The sequence below is a fragment of the Lissotriton helveticus genome, chromosome 8 (assembly GCF_964261635.1).
Source record: "Lissotriton helveticus chromosome 8, aLisHel1.1, whole genome shotgun sequence".
Lineage (NCBI taxonomy): Eukaryota > Metazoa > Chordata > Amphibia > Caudata > Salamandridae > Lissotriton > Lissotriton helveticus.
The window spans coordinates 460,106,255-460,129,114 of record NC_136069.1 but is presented as its reverse complement, the minus strand read 5'-3'; the positions used below and the strand labels follow the sequence as shown (position 1 = coordinate 460,129,114).

At 46.0% G+C, this 22,860-nt stretch overlaps 1 protein-coding gene across 1 annotated transcript in view; it reads right to left on the bottom strand.

Annotated features, from left to right (window-relative positions):
• Positions 1-22,860, bottom strand: part of NUDT15 (nudix hydrolase 15) — a 56,473-nt gene that overhangs the window by 12,137 nt on the left and 21,476 nt on the right. Inside the window, exon 2 of the mRNA XM_078657330.1 lies at positions 20,445-20,641. Within this exon, the coding sequence (XP_078513456.1) occupies positions 20,445-20,641 (197 nt within the window). The remainder of the gene's footprint in view (positions 1-20,444; positions 20,642-22,860) is intronic.

Genomic DNA, 22,860 nt, shown 5'->3' with positions numbered 1-22,860 from the left:
AGAAACCAGAACATGGAGTTAAGAAGAACAGATGTGTATTTGAAATGTTTATTTACTAATGCCGTCTTCTCAGGCGTAGTACCTTAGATAATAAAAGTACACATATTATCAGTAGCAAAATTACCAGCATAGTTACTAGTACATAAAAAGTGAATGGTGATAGTATGTTAACATGCTGTAAATGAATAAGAGTTAGCAACACTTATAAGCAGCCGCGGGCCGTGGAGGGAGTTACGGTGAGGCAGGGAGGCGGGGAGGGGGAGAAGCAGGGTGGAGAATACAAGTACACATATTATCAGTAGCAAAATTACCAGCATAGTTACTAGTACATAAAAAGCGAATGGTGACAGTATGTTAACATGCTGTAAATGAATAAGAGTTAGCAACACTTATAAGCAGCCGCGGGCCGTGGAGGGAGTTACGGTGGGGCAGGGAGGCGGGGAGGGGGAGGGGCAAGGTAGAGAGGGCTCCACCCTGCTTCTCCCCCTCCCCGCCTCCCTGCCCCATCGTAACTCCCTCCACGGCCCGCGGCTGCTTATATCTCACCCTCCCTAATACACATATTATATTATTTGCTAAGAAGGTCTCTTTGTGTTGGTTTAGGGCGTGTCCATACTTTAGTGTCTTAGATTTGAAGGAATCACATCAGCATACACCAGCTCTCTCTTCATGTGAACCGCATCAACTGTTGTGTATGTGTGTTCGGCAAAGCAATATAAAACCCGCCTCATGCCCAGAATTGGCAGAAGTTGCACTTATGTTATGAGTATGAAGTCGTGGAGATCAGACCTCATAACAATTCTGTATCGTGTTGTTCTTGAAACTTTAGCACTCGCTGTACAGATATAGTTTAACAAGTAAAGCAGATAGTAGACCAATAACATATTATTCTCATGTAAACCACGATGAACTACTAGGTGGAAAGCTAAAGCAACAACTAAGTGTCGTGTGCAGAAGTTGCAAAAAAGGAAAAATGGCGTTTAAACCGGTAATGAGCCCATGCTAACTTAACACGGTGTAAAGATATCCAGGACCTAGATGACACCTCCTCATGATCCGGAAACGAACTGAATAAGATAATAGAAGTGCCATCTCATGAGAGCAGATTGCAAGTTTATATGTGGACGGTCCGCAAGGTAAAGCATTAAAAACTAGGAAAATTCAATGCTAAAGAAAAATAAAACAGCCAAGTACTTTATCGAGTCTTAAGCCAATAGGCAAGGTAAATAATAAAAACTTGACAAATAAGTCAATGAATTGTCAATGAAATGCTAGTACTCAGCATATCAAACATGAAAAAGGTCTATGACATAACTGTGTATGCAAAATAAGCTGCAACAGCCTCCAATAGGAAGTCACCGTCTTCATCCGAAAACAGTTCAGCCATCCAATTTAAAAGCGGAAAAGAACATACGTGCTCTCCCAGCACCGGATCCTCTATCACCATCAGAGGACAGCTCGGTGGGTTTTCAAGAAAGCTGTGTTCCAAGAAAGACTGTGCTGCCGCCAGTAAATTCCAGGGACCAAGTAGTCCATGCATCAATGCCACAGCCATAATCCTTTCGCCAGGACAAATCAACTCGTGAGTAATGATAGGAGTCATCAGCTGATTAAAGTCGACGTCAGGAGAAACCGGTCCGCAGAGACACAAATCAATGGCCCAATCGAAATCACAGGTCAGGCAGTGAAATACAGGCTGGACACAGGTGAAGTAGGAGAACCGAAAAGATAATCCATATGCCGTGCTTAATATCGCCAACGGCATTGTGCCATAATATTCTAGCATGCGATTGCGGAACAGTGTCAGCAGCTGCAGGGTCGGAGGTTGCATAGGAGGGACATCCATATTTAAAAATGTAAAAAAGCACAAGAGCGTCCGCTGGTAATGCAAGTAAAAATGCCAATCCACGAACCAGAGTGCAGAAAATACAATGAAAGGGAGCAGGGATGACTCCAAAGATTTTCTCAAATGAAGTCACGAGACCACTGGTAACAACTTTAAAAAAGTGTGCCAGGGATTTTGTGGAGGATGCGTTAAAGATAGTCGGAAACATGTTGCTGAAATTGAAAGGCAAACCTGTGTACGGGTGTTCGCTATGTGAAGTACGAAAGTTTCACGGGCCGAACTCAAGGCCACCTCTCTCTGAGACAAAAGAGCTCTTATTCTTGTCATGCCGTTGAAACGTGTCCCAAGGTTGGTATTTGTGGCCAGATTGAAAACTCCCTATGTTCATGTGTGGGAAGAAATAGAACATTTCTGCAGCAAATAACCCGTTCACTTACTGTTACGATAAAAGGAATACTTTTAATTAACTCAGAACAATCTTCATTATTGAGCATCAAATAACTACCATTTTCCAACAACTTGAACGTGGGGATGATAGCAGGAACTGGCGTGCCTTGCAACACGCAAGCCATATTTGGTCGGTGTTTGTTGCATGAATCGTGTAACTGTATGTGCCTACACATTAGTGAATGATCTGGCGTCTCAGTGCATTCCTCTCCATTCAGATAAACTTCTTGATCATCTTTGAAACATCTGTATGTGTATGGAAGCGACCAGACCTCATGAACAAAAGCACTACCTAAAGGTTCATAAAGACCTATTGGTATATATTTCATACAATTTGAAAACTTATATAAAGCAAAAGGCAGCGTTATTAAACCGTGGATAAGGCATGTTGCCAAAAAACCCGCAATCCTCTGCTGATGATGTCACTGAGCATGTCATGAATGATGTAATATGTGACATCATCAGTAGTGGATTATGGGTAATAGTATCTCTAGTTTACTCCCCTATAGCTGTCTTTCTTTTAACATAAGTGTGTGTTTCCTTCCCTTATACTTACTGTTTTTGGTTCGCTTCCAGTTCGCGTACCAGAGAGCGAACTAGGAAGCGAACTAAGAGAAATAGAGGTTGGCACAGTTCCAAATATTGTACCAATTTTTTAATAACGGGGAGGTAGTTCTGAAAAGAACTTTTTTTTTTATTTTTCTGAACATTTTTTTACTGTTTTTGAATTTTTCGGAACAGTTTTATATTTTTTTGGGTTTTTCTTGGAGGGGGCAATGAAAACGATTCATTGTAAAGGGCTCAACAGGAGCAACAAAACAAAAAAAAGAAGTATTTATTATTTTGGGCGTTTCGGACAAACTTGCATATGATAGTCAATAGCTCTGTTGATCAGAGTGATGCTTCTTTCTCCGTAGGAAATGAATCCATCGCAAAATACGCAGGTGTGTTTTACTTCACCAAATCTCATTTGTATATTTGGCACCATCTCCCTGCCCTCTGGTCCCGTTACTTCCGGTACAACAGATCTTCTGGCCATAATAGGGAGATTATCTAGGTCGTTCCGAAACTGTGCAGCACTGTAGTTGTTAGGATGCCACCTAGTCATATGGCGATGCATTGTGTAGTTTCCGAAACTGTATTTTTTGTCGGTCCCTCTGGACAGTCTATCTTGACATATAAGGCAAGTTACGTATCTTGCATTTACTTTTTTCTGACCTTTGGGAATTTTAAAAAATTGCCAAATGAAGTTTTCTTTCCGGTGAGACGTCTTGGGCTGCTCAGGCAAAAACTGCCTCTCTTCGTGCTCGTCCTCCTGTTCCTCTTCTTCTTCTTCTTCTTGAATTACAACTTGAGCAGGTGGTCCACTCTTCCTTGGATGTGGTGGAGGTGGTGGGGAAGCACCAGCTGAAGCTACTAAAGAAGCCATTGCTCAGTGATCACAAAGGGTCTTTCTCTCACAATGATGAAAGTCAGAGTGAGGAAAGAAGGAGGGATTTTCATCATTTGGGAAAAACAAGAGTTCTCAACCAATCAAAAGTGTTCATTTTAGATTATATGACCTAGTCTTACATCATTAGGAAACCAAAAGTGAAATGAACCAATGAAAAGTGTTATTACCAAGTCACATGACTTGCTGTGTTTACGTTAAGCGCTTTGCAGGGCCTCCCGGTTTGCTTCCAGAAACCTGCGCTTTGGCACTCGCTTCGCGTACCAGTTCGCTAACGTAGCACGTCATATGACGTATCACGCGACAACGTGGAACGTCATGCGGACGGGAGGCGTCACGATGTTGTTTTCTAACGCGGCACTTGCGGTAAAGAAACGTTTACCGGCTCGCGGTCTATTTCGCGGCATCAAGGTCAGCTAACGGGAAGCTTCCCGATTCGCGAAGCGGGAACGAAGAAAAAAAAATATTTTAAAAAAAAATTATTCATAAACATATAAAATATATTTTTGGATTTAAAGAACAATACATTTTACAGCTCCAGATATTAGCTGTTAAAAAACCAATGAAATTCACTGAAAAAACCATAGGTTATAGACCATATATAGTTAGGAATTAGCATTTACAAAACCTTGAAAATTCACTGAAAAAACCATAGGTTATACACCATATATAGTTAGGAATTAGCATTTAAAAAACCTTATTTTACTCACACAAAACCATTGAAATTCCATATATAGTTAGTTGCACTAACTATATATCGCGCACCCGCAATCCACTGCTGATGATGTCACATATTACATCATTCATGACATGGTCAGTGACATCACTGATGACATCTCAAATGACATCACTGATGACATCACTGATGACAACATCCAGTGACTGTATGCTTCTGTAAAGTTAAAATATGTCTTACATATTGAAGAATGAGTGGATGTATAAGTGTCTGGATGAAGGATTTAGTAGGTGCATGACTGACTGTATAAGTGAGTGATTAAATGTGTCTCACTGAGTGCATGGGTTAGTGACTAAACTGTTTTAAATTGTGCATCATTGTGTCTGTTGTTTTGTAATCTGATGCATGTGTTGATCATTAGCTATATGACTAACTATATGGGTTATTGATTAGTTGCCCAAGTATTTGTATGGGAGACTGAGTGTGTGTGTGGGTGTCTGGGAGGTGTATGACTCTGTGCATAGATGTGTGAGCAGTTGATTCACTAGATGTATGGGTTCAAAAGTGCATGTGGAAACATCTGTATGGGCGGTTGACTGTGTGCATGAGTGTATTGGTGAGTGAATGGATATCTCAGTGCTACATGTCAAAGTAAGTACATATGTAAAACACAGTACATGTGATAGTTGACATATATAAATAACTGTGCATAAGAGCCAGTGAATGTGTGAGTGGCTGTATGGATTATTGTGAACTTGTATCAGGGATTGTATAACAGAGTAAATATGTGTTATTATATGTTCCAATAAGTAAGGTGTGTATAACTATATAGTTGAGGAAATCGAGGTGTGATTGATTCTTTGCAAGACTGACTAGGTGTGTGAGTAACTCCATGGATGAGTGACAGTCTGTGAGTGTCTGTTTACACTGAGTGTATCTAAGGTTATATTAGAGTCTGAAGAGGTTCATTGTATCATCACATGAATGATGTCATCAGTGATGTGATCAGTAATGTCAAATGAGATGTCATCAGTGATGTCATCAGTGATGTCATTTGAGATGTCATCAGTGATGTCATCAGTGATGTCACTGACCATGTCATGAATGATGTAATATGTGACATCATCAGCAGTGGATTGCGGGTGCGCGATATATAGTTAGTGCAACTAACTATATATGGAATTTCAATGGTTTTGTGTGAGTAAAATAAGGTTTTTTAAATGCTAATTCCTAACTATATATGGTGTATAACCTATGGTTTTTTCAGTGAATATATATATATATATATATATATATATATAAAAAATTCACACAAGGTTGTCCCTATAGAAACACCACACCTGGGGAGTCAATCCTCCATCATGTCGGCAACAGTGAAACTGGCCTCAACCTTCATCGAATTCAAGCGCCAAACATGTTTCGGACGTGGTGGTCCTTGATCACTGGCAAGAAAAAAGCAAACAGCCGCTGATTGTGGGGACACTCGCCTTCTTTATTGAAAAAAGTCCCGCCCCACTGGGCGTGGTTCCCAATCGGCTGGTGCCGTGTGCCGCCAGGCACTCTGGTACTGGCAGTGCCAACAACTATCATTCCACAGAGGGTGCTGCTGCATGCCCTTCAATAAGTCTAATAAATACCCCAGTGGGTTGATGCAATATGAAAGCACTCGGAGCCCTGCTGATTTTGAAATCCCGCATGGTTGGGCCCCCGGTCCTGTTGAGTCTTCGTTGCCAAGGACCCTGGAGCCGATAAAATCACGGCTGGGCGTTTCTGCGACCGGGCTGGCCGCTAAATACAAGTCACACAAGGTTGCCCCTATAGAAACACCACTACAGCCGATTGGGAACCACGCCCAGTGGGGCGGGACTTTTTTCAATAAAGAAGGCAAGTATCCCCACAATCAGCGGCTGTTTGCTTTTTTCTTGCCAGTGATCAAGGACGACCCTGTCCGAAACATGTTTGGCGCTTGAATTCGATGAAGGTTGGGGCCAGTTTCACTGTTGCCGGCATGATGGAGGATTGGCTTCCCAGGTGTGGTGTTTCTATAGGGGAAACCTTGTGTGAAATATATATATATTATATATATATATTTTTTTTGTCCATTTAAATAAGCAAAACCATGAATAAAATATCACTATAAAATAAATGTTTAAAACATCCTCCTATTATAATCAACATATTTTCATACTTAAAAATCAAGTGTCATTTCCAATGTAGAGAAGATTCATCACACCTAAAAAATAATACACAACATCTAACAAAAATATTTTTTCTAATTTGTGAACCAGTCTTCATTAGGTGAGTTTTTAGGACTCACCTACTAGGCAGTGCATGGGCTGTCTGTTGTGAGATGTATTGTCAGCTTACACCCCACCCATTGCTTATCAATGGTTGGCTTCATTGTCACTCTTACGGGCATGCTTCTTTTTTGTTGGCTTGTATGTTACTTGTGTCCTTTCACTGCTCACTTTTCTGAGGCCTTTTTTTTTGTTTAAGTATTCTACAAGAGTGAATGTGTTTTCCAGCTGTCTCCCTTGCGTATTTACCCCCCTCGCACTGCTATTTCTTTGCCAGTGTGCTTCTCTCCACCTTTTACATGCTGTGCAAGACCTCATGTGCTTCTCCTGGCCTGTTTCTTTCTTGCCCTGTGCTTCTCCCCCAACACTACATTGTGCTCTCTTGTTGGTTTGCTTTCCCCTGCTCCACATTTCTCCCAGAGCCTTTCGCCCACCCTGATGTTGCTTCCACCTGCACCCATGTTGCTTCAACTACCCTCCTGCTATTTCCTCACTGCTGCCTAAATATTTATTTATTTGGTAAGGTACTAATAAGTTAGGTTCCATTAAAAAACAAAACTTAGGCATTCACAAAAAATGATTAAAGTGATTTGTGACATTATAGTTGGGCTGTGTAAATAAAATAAAAACTGGTGTTTTAAAACAAACAAAAAAACATTGAAATTCACCAGTTATAGTTTACCAAGTGAACTATAACATGCGCCCCCATGCACTGCTTATTAACTCACACATTACATCACCCATGACATGCTCATTGATGACATCATACAACCTACTGCTGTTTAAATGACCTTTTTGATGTAACCTAAAGTCTTAGTACCTCAACATTTTTTTTTAGAGATTATAACAATACAACAGAAGATGTGCAATGTCCAATAGGAGTGCAAATTCAATTGTAATAATAGCTTGTCATGAAGGGAATTCCATTAGGTCTCACAGCACGTATGTGTATGTCAACTGCGCAACTCTGCTACCCCCGTCTTATCATCCGTGTCCCCTGCCTCGTGCTCTTCAGAGCTGTCCACACCTAACCATGCAAGATATGTCCCTAGGTGACCGAATAGGTCTTTGGGTCCGGAATTTGTAGGTTGAACGGAGGTGTATACTTCAGAGCAGTCATTGCAGGTAATGAGGTCTCTAAACCATTTATTAAAATTTGGGACTGTTGTTCTGCACCATACCTTGCCTAACTGTAACATTACTTTAACCATTGATTTTTGTCAATGCAATTCTGTGTTGTTTTAAAACAAAGTAAAGTATTATAACCAGCCCAAATTCTAAAGTCACTTTAGCTTTTGTGTTTTTTTTAGCGATTTTCAGTTTTTAAAATCTATTTACCCAACCCTCCTACTGAGCATACCTACTGACTATGCGCAGTAGAGTTAGACGCAGCATCTGGATGTAGGGCCTGGCCAAAGCCCCTGTAGGCGGCCAACCAATCCACATGAATCTTTTGCTCCAGTGGCAATGCACCTTCGTTGTAACTATAATTACATTTGTGCATAAATTGGGAGAAGTCGGTCATAGTCCCTCTCACGCCGGCCACGTCCGCTCCCACGATGGAGTATCCCTTGATATGGACTGTGGAACCGGTTAAGTACCTAGGTATATGGATCCACAGGGACCCCGTTGTTGTCGTACGTGAGAACTATGGGAGGGCCTACACAGACTTGGTGCAGCAGGTGGATCGTTGGTCTCATCTGCCTCTATCCCTGGCCGACCGCATCGCAGTCATCAAAATGGTGATCCTCCCCAAGTTTCTGTACCTCTTTTGTAACGTCCCCATTCGTTTAAATAAAACTTTTTTTAAGACATTGCAATCACAACTGCTCCGCTTGGTGTGGGGTGCGCGACCGGCGCGCATTAGCTGGAGTACCCTCACTTTGCCATTCGCCAAAGGGGGTTTTTGCGCTCCAGACTTTTACATTTACTACCTATGCTGTCTAGCTCACTTTGCATACTTTTGGTTCCGACCACATGGCTTCCACCCGCATGTGGCGGTGGAAGAGGGGGATGCGGGGGACGCTCCACTGCTGAACATAATAACGCACACACACAGACACACACCGCGAACGGAGATCAACACGATTGATGCTACGATTTCTGCGTGGCAGGAGATAGGTAGAAGTACTGGTCGCCTGCCGCTGTATGCGCCTAGCATGTACATCAGCGGACATGCCGCTCTCTCGGTAGCACGAGAGTCGGGACCAATGCGTACGCTCACAGCGGCTGGCATTTCGTTAATGGGAGACCTGTTTGTGGATGGGGCCTATGTCACTGGTGGGGACCTGGCCTATATTACTAACGGTTCACCCCTATTCACGTACACTTGTTACCGGTTGCGTAGGGCGGTGCGGGATCACTACCCCACTTTCCCCCGTGAACCTGTCACCTCTCAATCACTGCAGCTGGTCATTACTGCGGCCACTAGAAAACATTTACTCACTAGACTATACAGGACAGTGTTTTCGGAATTGATACTCCCGGAGGACAGTGGCCTAGCTCGATGGAACAGGGCTTTGGATGTACAGGTGACGGAGGAGATGTGGGCCCAGATTTGCTCCACCACGGGCAGACTCTCCTCTAATAGCAATTTGCGTATTATACACTTAAAGTTCCTTCATCAGACCTATCATACTCCCGTTAAGCTCCACAGAATAGGCTATAGGGACACCGACTGTTGCAGACGATGCGGGCTGGCTGGGGCTGACTTTCTACACCTGTCCTGGCGGTGCCGGGCCGTTCATTCCTATTGGACAGCAGTTTTGCAAATACTGGGAGCTAGGACAGGTCAGGCTCTAGATAGCACACACCTTCTGTGTCTTCTTGGATATCTCCCTGAGGTTAAAAGGGTGCTGGGCCGGTTTGTACAGGTGGCTCTGCTCCTAGCGAAAAGAAGGGTGCTATTCACATGGGAGGGGAAGCGCTGCCCTAAGGCGTCCCAATGGCTTAAAGACTTGATTTATTGCCAGGAACAGTTGAATACATATTCGGAGGAACTTCCCGAGAGTTCTAGCCCTAAGGACAGCTGGGCGCCACTGAGAGAATACCTGCTGGCATGTGATGAACATGAGGAAGCCACAGTTGATGGTGTACAGAATGGGGTGGCCTTGTCTCAATAGTCACTGGTCGCTGCACTGTTTGACTGTACTACTCTCAACAGAGTCGTAGCTTAGTGTCATCTGATCGATATGGGTGGATAGGTGATTATTATTGCTCTAGAATGTCTCGATTGCACGAAGTGGGGACTGGGGTGGGGGGGTTGTTCTATTTACAGTTTTGCTATTCACTAAATGGAAAAAAGGTCTCTATATCTTGTGTTGACGCTGTATTCAACTTGCTGTTAATAAACAGATTTAAAAAACATAAAAAAAATAAAATTAAAAAAAATAAATTAAAAAAAGGTGGATAACCCAGATTTCCCCACAGGATGTAAGTCTGAGGTCCCACAGCGTTGGAGGAAGGCGGGCTGTAAGCGCTGGCGCCACTTATTTGACCCAAATGGTATCATTCCCTTTTCTCAGATACCACGGGACCTTGATCTTCCCCAGACAGACGAGTATTATTATCTACAACTGCGTCACTGGGTTACCTCAGCGGCATACTTATTGCATGTCTCCCGCAAGCTTTCCCCTTTGAGAAGTGGATAACAAACAAGGAAGATGGCAAACATCTTATTGCGAAACTCTATGTTCTTCTTGCTCCAGGCCAGAAAGGTAATCGCTCTAGAGGCCAACTATGCTGGGAAGCTGAATTGGGGAGGGCCCTTAAGGACAAGGAGTGGGACAATATCCATTACAGAGCCCATCATACAGCCTACAATACCGCTGGAGCAAAGTCTGCATTTAAGGTAGCAGCTTATTGGTACCTCACGCCCGCTCGTATCCACTAATGGGACAAGAACCATACTGAGGAATGCTGGCGGGGCTGTGATATGACAGGCTCCCTAGCACATCTTCTTTGGCACTGTCCAAGACTGGAGAGATTCTGGGAGCAGGTGCTCAATGATATCGACTCCGCCTTTGAGACTGAGATACCTCGCTTTCCGAGCTACACTCTCCAGGGTCTTTTGAACCCCATAACATGTCCACTGTGGTAGTTGCGAGGCAGGCAGAAAGCACTGGCGCTGCTCACTGCATGTCAAGCGATCCTGGTACATTGGGACACTGCCATGGTACCGTACCACACGGAATGGCTCTATAGAGTTTGGATGACCCTTGCTATGGAATGCCTCTCTTTAGTACAAGACCATAAAGGCAAGAAATACGCAGAACAATGGGCTCCTTTCATTGCACTACTATCAAAAGACCTCTGGGAAGTTACTTGCCCCAAACTCCTGCAAATTCTCAAGCTGATCCCACAAGATCAAGAAAAGGAAGTCTCCACGGTGGGCTAATGGGGGATTTTAGACTGGGCCGGGCAGAGGGTTGCGGGTCGCTTTCTGATATCTGAGGGTCATGGTACGGACGACCCTTTTCCTTTCTTTCTTTTTCTTTCCGGGGGAGAGCTGGAGGGTCGGGTTTTCCTGTCTCTGTCATGAATCTAGTTCTTCGGGCTGGCAAGGTTTTCCTGATGATTTATATTGTTTTTTCTATTAACTAGGCATGTTTGTCATCACTGCCGGCCTCCGGGATGTAGGCTATAAAGCTGCGTACGTCTATATTTTTACGCTATGCATCCTTCCCTGACTGCTGGCTCCTATGATTGTAGGCAAATAGCTGTGTATATTTGTTGCTATGCCTTCTAAAAATGAATAAAAAAGATTTGTTCGATAAAAAACAAACAAAAAAAAACTATAATTACATTTATATAGCGTTTACTGCCCATTAGACTGACTTGGCAGGTTGGTACTGGTCTTCTGTCGGTTCTCCAGGCAAAAATCCTTCAAAATGTTTCTAAGTCCCAGAATCTCGGGTTAGGCAGGAGGAATACACTATGACACTTATGCAAGGGAGTCTGGACCTTGTGGACACCACTTAGGGGTCAGGTCTCACTCCAGGAGAAGCCAAAAGCAGGGTTCAAGCCAGATCTAGTTGGAACTGATTAGCAGTGCTCTTCAGGAAGGTGTCATGGTGCGCTTGTTGCCCCCATACCTCGGGTTAGCTGTATGCCTGTTGGGGGTGAAATCCACGCTCATGCGGAGGTGAGCCTCTCACTTCCGGGGTTTCCTGGCAGTCAGCGGTTCAGCTCTGCTGGCCGGAACCGCTGACCGCGTCACGAGTGCTTCCAGGGGAATCCGCATATTAGCAGCGGCTTTCCCCTGGATCGGCGCTTTGGATTGACGCTAGTGCGACGCCTGTTTTCGAAGCACACGAAGGATTTCTCGAACTGCGCTGGTGCGCTTATCCGTTTCGCCCTGCTCTGTGTTCCGTCTCCTGCTGCCCTACGCGCTGGGGCGCCTGTTTTCAGCCACCAAGTCAGCGCAGGAGCGCTTGCCTTATCCTGTGCTCCGCGAACTCCCGCAGCTCTGCCCTGCTGGCAAAGGATTGGTGCACTGGAGCTCTTCACTATCCTGCACTGTAAGTAGCTTCCCAACCTCGAAGCGCTTGCCTACTTATTTTGTTCTGTTGTTTTGTTCTAGTACTCTTGCAAGAGGGCTGCCTATCGAGACTTGCTATTGCCACATTTGTTTTTGTATGATTAACTGCGCAGGAGCGCTATACCTTGTTTTCATGAGACATTGCCTTATGCGCTGGAGCGCTTATTGTTTGATACCTACCTTTGGTTGCGCAGGAGCGCTGTTCCTTTTTCTTCTTGTGACATTGCCTTACCCGCTGGAGCGCTTATTGTTTGATACCCACCTTTGATTGCGCAGGAGCGCTTATGCTTTTCAATAGGATGGCGAAAGGCATCATATGTCCAGATATGAGGTAAACATGAACTTCCGCATGAGTGTATGTCGGTGTCAGAAGGGTTGTCTGGGCTGTGTGTAATGATCTTCTCTTGTCTCCCTGTCCAGCTGGTGTCCACTGTAACAATACTGAAGGACGTCTCTTCTGGTCTCCTTGACGCCATCCTGTCCTTTTATTGGCTACTTTCCCCATTCCCATCTTAGTCCTAGTTTGTCATAGGTTCCAGATTGGGATAAGGTGGGCACAGGGGCGATAGCTCATGTCGTCTCTGCGAGATCTCCCTGCAAGAACCCGGTAACTTGTGGGGATTCTGACAGAATCCAAAGCCCACGTTTAAAACATCTCGCCCGGACGACAAGGGCGAACCCGAGATCACCTTGCAAGATATAGCAGCTATGCTTGCGAACATACAGGCAGAAAACCTCAGCTTACGCCAAGACATGACAACCTTACAGGGTCAAGTGGTGGCTGGGGTTACGGGTCCATGGGGTCCTTCACCTTCTGTTAGAGTCAGGCAGGAGGGTTTGCTCCGCCCTCCCTTATTTACCTATGGGGACACATCCTCTACCACACAAGAAGACAACGCCATACAGGTTAGAACACCTCACCCCGTGCAACTCGCCCCTCCTGAATGCTTTTATGGCGATAGTACGAAATACAGCGTTTTTCTTCACCAATGCCACTTGCACTTCATGGCCAGAGCAACCGCCTTTCCAGATGATGCCTCCAAGATTGCGTTCATCCTCTCTTACATGGGTGGCGACGCCGCCCAATGGTCCATCTCTTTGGTGGACAACGATGATCCCATGCTTTACAACCTGCCGGTTTTCAAGGAAGCACTGCGGAGAATGTTTGCCCGACACACGTTTGTTCAAGCCGCAGATAATGAACTGCTCAACCTGAAACAAGGCAACGCTGATTTGCTACATTATATTACTACTTTTAATAGACTCGTCATAGAAGCCCGTTCGCCAGAAAACAAGAAAGTATCCGTATTCTACAGGGGTCTCCGCGATGAGTTGAAGGACTTGATCGCACAAATGCCTGATCCCCCAGACGAGATAGGCCCCTTCATCGATCTGGTGGTAAAGGTCAACTACAGGATTCAGGAGCGAAGGAGTGCGAGAAATAAAGGAGGCGGAAACCGGTTCCTGACTTTCAAGGAGAAGGCAAAGGACGAACCAACCCTGTCCAGTGATGTACCTGAACCAATGCAAATAGGCGGTATAAGAGGTCCTCTCACCAGCGAGGAAAGAGAGAAAAGGAGAAAGCAAAACCAATGTCTGTACTGCGGTAAGAGTGGGAACTTCGTCAGGGAATGCCCAGAGAAGCCTCCTCCAGCTAAAGGAAGAAGACCGTTTGCACTGCCTGTATCCAAGAACAACAAGGCGGGAAACGAGGAAACCCAGTAGGTAGTGGGGTCTAGCTACTGGGTTTTTCGTCTAGCAAGACTACGACCCCTGTCTTCTTCAGCGGCAGTCACCACCTGGGTGTTGAGGTGGTTCTACGGACCTGTACAGGGCAGGTATGGCAGGTAACAGCCCTTATTGACTCAGGAGCCACCGGCAACTTCATCGACACCCAATACTTGAGGAACCTGGGAATGGCTACAGTACAGAAAACAAATCCAGAGACAGTAAAGGCAGTGGACGGCACTGATCTCACCTCTGGTCTCATCCGGTACCAAACCGAGGATTTGGTTAAGTCATTCAAGAACGAGCATACGGAAACCATCGCTTTCGACGTAATCGATGCTCCCCAGTTTGGAGTTATTTTGGGCCTTCCGAGGCTGGTACGTCACAACCCACGGATAGACTGGGCATCTGGTATTCTGGTCCTGGATTCAGCTTCCTGCATCACCTCTTGCTACACGCCTACCGATACCTTTCGTGGCCGTGCTATACAGGCTCACACCTTACCCCTGACAGGAACAGGGATGACGGTACAGGACAAAGTTCCAGAAGCATACCAAGACCTGGCGGCAGTATTTGACAAGAAGGGAGCCAACACTACTCCTCCTCATCGTTCTTTTGACTGCAGGATTGACCGGATTCCTGGCTCCACGCTTCCCTGTAGCCGGATATACTCCCTGACCGAAAAGGAGAACGAGCACCTCCGCTCCTATCTAGATGAATACCTACGGAATGGGTTCATCCGCCATTCCAGATCCCCTGTGTCCTCTCCTCTTTTTTTGTGGCCAAGAAGGAAGGGGATCTGAGGACTTGTATAGACTTTAGGGCGATGAACGCCATCACCATCAAAAATAGGTATCCCCTGCCTCTAATTTCCAACTTGCTGGACCAGGTGAAAAATGCCTCAGTTTTTACCAAGCTGGATCTAAGGGGGGCTTACCATCTAGTCAGAGTCCGGAAGGGTGACGAATGGAAGATAGCATTCCGGACGAAATTCGGCCTCTTCGAATACCAGGTCATGCCTTTCGGACTCTGCAACGCCCCCGCGGCGTTCCAGTTTTTCATTGACGAGGCATTAAGAGACTACATTGACATATTCTGCATTGTATATATCGTTGATATACTTATATATTCACAGACCATGGCAGACCACGTCCAACATGTACGCGCCGTCCTTCAACAACTAGAGCGACATGGTTTATACGTCAAGCTGGAGAAGAGCATCTTTCATACCACGTCTGTCGAGTTCCTGGGGCACGTCATTACTCCAGTTGGTATCCAAATGGACAAAAAGAAAGTAGATGCTGTCTTACACTGGCCTTCTCCAACCACCGTAAAACACGTCCAGAGATTCCTGGGATTCACTAATTACTACCGCCACTTTATCACAGGTTTCTCTAGGATTGTCACTCCCATCACACGCTTGCTGCGCAAGGGGGTTCAATTCTGCTGGGATTCGGAAGCTGAGCAAGCTTTTCTAGAGTTGAAAAGAAGATTCACCACAGCTCCCGTTCTAAGACACCCCGACTCCGAACAACCATTTACCGTAGAAGCCGATGCTTCGCAGGATGCTCTGGGAGGAGTGCTGTCACAAAGGGACACTGAGACGGGTCTCCTACACCCTGTTGCGTTTTACTCCAGGAAACTCCTACCAGCCGAACGCAACTATACTATTTCAGACCGAGAGCTCCTGGCCATCAAGACAGTGTTCGAAGAGTGGCGCCACTACCTGAAAGATGCCAAACATCCGGTAATTATCTATACGGATCACAGAAACCTGCAGTTCCTTCGTTAGGCTCGTGCCCTCACATCCAGACAATTGCGATGGACCCTGTTCTTCAACGAGTACGACTTCCGCATCACGAACCGTCCAGGTAAAGAGAACGCCAAGGCTGACGTGCTATCCCGTCTTGAGGACACCGACGACTGTGTACACCACCGCACTGTTGCCAATCATTCCCGAACAGTGTTTTCAGGGTGTTGTCCTGTCATCAGAGTTTCTCAACCATCTCCATGATGACATCGCGCGGATCAATCTTCCTTGATCAAGTTCCATAAAGAAGTGGTCACAAAGAACGGGTTCTGGTACAAAGAAGACAAGTACTGTCTTCCCTTGGTAGCTCACCAACAGCAGGCCTTGTATATGTGTCATGACCATAGTTTGTCCAACCATCCGGGATATCACAAGACCGTGGAACTATTACAGAGACATTTCTGGTGGCCCACGTTGGAGGACGACACCAGGGCCTATGTCGCACGTTGTGCATTCTGTGCCCAGGGAAAGAACCAGTATGGGCCATCAGTTGGGCTATTGCATCCCATTCCTGTACCTCCTTGTCCCTGGCACACCATCTCCATGGATTTCGTAGTGGAATTGCTAACCACCGCTTCAGGATACACTACTGTCCTTACCATAGTAGACCACCTCACGAAAATGGCTCATTTCATACCATTGAAGAAACTGCCCTCGGCAGCCGAACTGGAGGTGATTTTCATGCAGAACGTGGTTAGACTCCATGGCATTCCGTCTGTGGTGCTAACGGACCGGGGTTCGCAGTTCGTGTCTCGTTTCTGGAATGAAGTGTGCACAACCCTGGATATGGACGTACGTTTGTCATCGGCATACCACCCTCAGACCGACGGTCAAGCCGAGAGGACGAACCACACCATGGAGCAGTATCTCCGCTGCTTACTGCTGTCGGCGGAAAGGGAATGGGCCGAAGTATTGTGGATGGTGGAATTTGCTTATAATAACAACAAGCATTCCGCCATCGGGATGTCCCCCTTCTACTGTCTCCAGGGCAAACATCCCAGAACCATGCCTTGGGAAGAACCTCAGGACAGTCCCTTGCCCACAGTGCAGGAGTACCATGCCAGGCTTTGCACCCTCTGGCAACAAGCCCGGTTTGAACTAGCCAAGACCAAAGAGTACTACAAGCAGTACGCAGACACGAGTAGAAAGGAGGAGCCTGTTTACAAGAAAGGCGACAAGGTGTGGCTCTCCATTCGGAACCTTAACGTACATGGCCCAAAGAAGCTAATGCCCCGTTTTGTGGGACCTTATGTGATCGAGAGGGTCATCAACCGTGTATCCATGAGACTCTTGTTGCCTCCTCAGATGAAAGTACACCCTGCCTTCCATGTCTCCCTTCTGCGTGCAGTACATCCCGAGTGCATGGTGTCTTCCCCCCTTCTCCTGTCCTTAGGGGGGGGATCACGTTGAGTACGAGGTCAGGGCTATACTTGATTCCCGTCGTACTCGGGGGCGGCTTTTTTACCTGGTAGACTGGAAGGGTTATGGTCCAGAGGAGAGGTCCTGGGAGCCCCTGTCTCATGTTCGCCATGCTTCCTGGTTGGTTCGCGCCTTCCATGCCCGTCGCCCACTCTGTCCTCGTCCTGCCACCCCGGTGTGAGTCGGTGGGGGGTTCTGTTTTGGGACGGGGTGCTGTCATGGTGCGCTTGTTGCCCCCATACCTCGGGTTAGCTGTATGCCTGTTGGGGGTGAAATCCACGCTCATGCGGAGGTGAGCCTCTCACTTCCGGGGTTTCCTGGCAGTCAGCGGTTCAGCTCTCCTGGCCGGAACCGCTGACCGCGTCACGAGTGCTTCCGGGGGAATCCGCATATTAGCAGCGGCTTTCCCCTGGATCGGCGCTTTGGATTGACGCTAGTGCGACACCTGTTTTCGAAGCACACGAAGGATTTCTGGAACTGCGCTGGTGCGCTTATCCGTTTATCCCTGCTCTGTGTTCCGTCTCCTGCTGCCTACGCGCTGGGGTGCTTGTTTTCAGCCACCAAGTCAGCGCAGGAGCGCTTGCCTTATCCTGTGCACCGCGAACTCCCGCAGCTCTACCCTGCTGGCAAAGGATTGGTGCACTGGAGCTCTTCACTATCCTGCACTGTAAGTAGCTTCCCAACCTCGAAGCGCTTGCCTACTTATTTTGTTCTGTTGTTTTGTTCTAGTACCCTTGCAAGAGGGCTGCCTATTGAGACTTGCTATTGCCACATTTGTTTTTGTCAGTGTCAGAAGGGTTGTCTGGGCTGTGTGTAATGATCTTCTCTTGTCTCCCTGTCCAGCTGGTGTCCACGGTAACAATACTGAAGGACGTCTCTTCTGGTCTCCTTGACGCCATCCTGTCCTTTTATTGGCTACTTTCCCCATTCCCATCTTAGTCCTAGTTTGTCATAGGTTCCAGATTGGGATAAGATGGGCACGGGGGCGATAGCTCATGTCGTCTCTGCGAGATCTCTCCGCAAGAACCAGGTAACTTGTGGGGATTCTGACAGAAGGTAAGCTACTTGCAGCGTTTGTCTCCCTGTATCTTAACAAGAGGTCAGCCAACTGAGCCTTGGAGTAAACTTCAGTCAGGTGCAGATCTTCTTCCGTATTCTATAGGTCCAGATGTGTTCTGAAGAGGGTACTGGGAATCCCACAGTTATGCTCAGTGCCAGCCTGCAATTGGGGGAGACTCCTAGAAACTCGCTAACCAATAGGGTAAAAGTTCCCATGGTGACTCTACCCACTTTTGCACAACTTCCAGTGTGTTTTATTGGGCACTATCCCACAGTACCATCTCTACCTTAAATCAGGATTGGAGAACCTTTAGTTCAGAGCTCCCGCTGCCCACCCAGAGTTGCGGCTATGATAATGGGCAAACGTCCCTTGTGGTCACTCTAACCCGGTTCGGGGGTGCAGTCCCTCTCCATCAGGAATTTCTGCCTGGCTGGCAAGCAGGCCTAGATGGGAGCTGTATCTGCCTTTAACAGAGTAGGTACCTTTTGAAGCTCCTGGGCACAGCCCAGATGGGCGTCCTGTCAGGAGGAAAAACATCTCCCCATACCCAAGCCCACTTTTCATTGTCTGAGAGCAATACAGATCTCACCACAGGAAAGCCATTGGCAGTCAAGTGACCCTGAACACTGGCAGGAAGGCACACTCGGCTTAGGCAGAAAAAAGCCAACTTTCTAAAAGTACAAAAAGGCTGGGGTGGGCCCTATACCACACAGCTAGAGTGGGCCAGTAAATTACAAAGAAAAAACTATAATAATAATATGGTCTACATTTAAATGATGTAGACCATCCCATTCGTGATTTTGGTCTCAGTCTGTTTTATAGTTGACAGGACAATAAATGGTCAGCTAGATATCTTTTTTCTTTGTAACTTTCTAAAAGTGGCATTTACAAAATAGCAATTTAAAGTCTGACCTCACATTAGGTTGAATTTTAAATTACTATTAAAACGAGGTTCTGACTCAACTTTCTAGCAAGTCCCAAACTGAAGTTATGCGTTATTATATGTTATAATGTAAAGCAGTGCTTTTTTAAGGAAGAGGCAGCCTTGCCACAGTGAAAAATGACTGGATATTTTTGACTGCCACGACATGTAAAATTTAAGTACACGTCATACTTTTTAATTACTATGCACCCTGTCCTATAGGCATGTAGGGCCTACTTTAGGGGTGGCTTTTACGTATTGGAATGGAAGGTTTAAGCCCGGCAGAAGGGTTATTTTGTCAGGTCAAATAGGCAGTTTAAAAACTGCTCACTTAGGCTGCTGTGGCAGGTCTAGGGGCATGTTATACACGGTCACGTTACTGGTGGCACAATAGGTGCTGCAGTCCACTAATGACATTTGTCTTACAGGCCCTGGGTACACTGGGTACCATATCCTAGGAACATTTAGGTAAGCTAAATGTGCCAATCAGGGTTTTTAACCAATTCAATACGTTTTTAGAGGTAAGAGCACAAACGCTGGAGCCTGGTTAGCAGCATCCCCATGTACAGAGTCCAAAAACTAACCGCATCAATTTAAACAAAATGGGGGTGATCATGCAAAAAGAGGCATTTTCTTTAAAAAATGCACAATATAAATTTCCTAATGCTACTAATTTACAGTACAGAGCCGGAGGCACTGAAAAATACATTAGTCACAGCAAGACTGTGATTAACACAGTAACTAAACTAGATCACAAAAGTGGCCTTTTATGACTTGATTCACATCTGTTTATCAGTATTTATACAACTTTCAAAATATTTAGCTAAAATTGGGCCAGGAGCAGATAGCTCAATGTTTAGAATGAACTGTGAACGGATATTGGCATATGAGTGAACTTTGAGCTCGCGCAGCTGCACACTAGTACTAAACCTGCTGAATCCTGACATCTGGTATCTGAGAGGAGCAGTTTCTAGTGAATGCTCTGTTTGTGGTGAGAGTTAAAAAAATGCAGTTCAACACAACATGATGAATATTCGTACCTATCAATTTCACCATTGCAAGATTCTGCACAAGAGATCTGAACATAGGAGTTGGGGGTTGCCATATGTCCGCTTTCCCACCACATCACATATAAATCAGAGACAATGTACTAACTGAGTGTTAGAGCAATAAAATGAATATATAAGGTTTAAGACTACACACAAACAACTTAACACTGTCAGTCTTAAAGATACAGACTAAATCTCTACCTTCATTTTTGTTGGGTTCTACATTCTTCGGCTCGGATGTATGCTTTAAATCCACTTCTGCTCTCATTACTATTGTGATATAGTGGTAATTATCTTTCAAGCTGATTGCGTTCACCACAGAAGCAAAGCGAATATTTTCTAGGTGAAGATCTGCTTCTTCCAAGGTTTCCCTAGCTGCACATTTCTCCCAGGTTTCACTAAAGAAGCAGAAGAAATACAAACAATTAAAATTCGGAAAATTGTTTAGTTCTCACCATTTTAGGCATACAATTAATAACATTTACGTGTGGGGGGGGGGGGGGGGGGGGGGAGGTTCTTTAATGGACCTTCAGCCGGCAGAGCTGGCCACATCACCCCGAAAGACTTGGAGGACAAGGTCATAAGCAGTACATATAGTTGGGGGTGGGGGATGGGTAAAGACGGGTGCCTTGGGCATGGGGTAATTTTATACCCACAGCGCAAGGAAGCGAGGTGAGGGGGAGGGGAGGTTCAGTTTCTGGGTGCAGTGGCGAGGGTCACTGCAATGAAGCCCTGGTGGCAGATGAGGAGTAGAAGAGTGACACAGGACAAGTATAGGCACTGGAGGAGATGGGTTCTCCACACTTAGCAGGGGTGAACTACCCTTAGAATCCTCTCCTGAATTGTGAACAGTCTTGGCAAGAAGCTGAAACGGGGGTTGGTGCAGCAGTACTTGGCGTGCCAGGCCCTGGATCTTGATCTCTTGCAGTTGACAAATTTAAAGGGCTCCCACTGTGTTTTTTTGGGGAGCGGTAGGTTTTGGTCGCTGGTACACGCAAGTTACTTATTCAGCAGGGGCCCGAGGGGCGGTATTGGGATCCATAGGTCCATGCATTTCCAGGTAACGCACACATTGGCTGATCCTTCAGGTTGCTGGGTGGCGGTAGGTATGTAAACAAAAAATGGTTCTGTCGGGTAAGAAATATGTCGATAATAGATGCTCAAAACAAGTAGCATGGAAATTACAACACAACCTCTACACAAAATAACTTTAAATGAAGTAACTCTGTGTCGTTACTTTTTTCTACAGAGTATCCAACAAAAATGACTCAAAAGGATTGAGTGTGAGACAATCACTTTAAATTGTTACTTTTTTGGCATATGTATATGTACAGTTTGGGAGGTCAGAGGTTTAATGATACAGTGAATCCTATCCTTAGTTCGAAGGAATCCTGCAATCTCTGAGCCTAGAAGTACGTCGACGTTTCGACCCTGGCGGTGCCCCAGTGGGTGGTCACAACGGGTCTTCCTCAGGATGGGAGAACGGGAGGGGGGGGGGTTGCCTCAAGTTGACTAGTCAATTAGTTACCACTGTATGTGCGAGAAACTAATTCGAAGGCAAACAGACGGGCCGTAGTACCGTCTTCAATCTGGCATGAATCATGTGGTAACTAATTGACTAGTCCACCTTTCTACTCCTACAAGGCCACGACCTTCTTGGCCCTCCGAGGTGGTGACTCAACCATCCACACTTTCAAGGTCACTACTCTTCAGGCCGTCCCAAGGGCTGTCAACCTGAGGCAACCCCCCCTCCCGTTCTGAGGAAGACCCGATGTGACCACCCACTATTAACAGACTGAACTTTTTTTTCCATATAGAATACAAATCTAGCCACATATAGGATATACATGACCCCTGACTTGCTTATTAGCTCATTAACAGCATTGTCACCAGGGCGGGGGCAAGAATGTTTCTCAAATCATGTTTAAAAACTATCACTTTTAATAAATACATAACCAAAAAATGAAGTGGTAGCACACTGTCATTTGTACTCAGCAGATTTAATGGCATCTTTATTGCTCATTCACTTTCTGAATGAACAAAACCCCGGTTCCTTTCCAGCCTACGTTTACTAGCCAGATGGGACTAGTAGGTGTTAAAAATTGCTAGACCTGATACAATTTTACTCGCAATTGAGAGTAGATTTTTCTATGCCTGCGGGGGAAGGCTACACACTGAATTTACCCAGCCCCACCACAAGCAACAATGGACCCTCCCATGTTCGGTGAGCCCTGTAGTGTGACAACCAGCAGCGACCAAGAATAAGCACCTCCCACCTGAGCGTGCATTTCTACGGGCTGCCGTGGCCCCGGGTCTCTCACGATGTGGCCATGAATTTCTCCTGTCAGCATTGGGGGAGAACGCTAGATCGCGGAGGTTGTGGTGTACCTGAGCCACACACACAGTGGAGCTGAACGGCTGCTTCACACACGGCATGCAGTGAGAAGTGGGGCCGCAGCAGAGGTGCACAGCCACAAACACTCGCATCAGAGACCTTGTCTGCGGCGCTAGGCCCCTGCTGTGATACCGTCTGAAAACACCCTACAGGTATTTACAGGGCGAGTGCAATAGCATACGCACCCAATTTTGTGAGTGCCCCTTGAGTTCCTGTGGCACC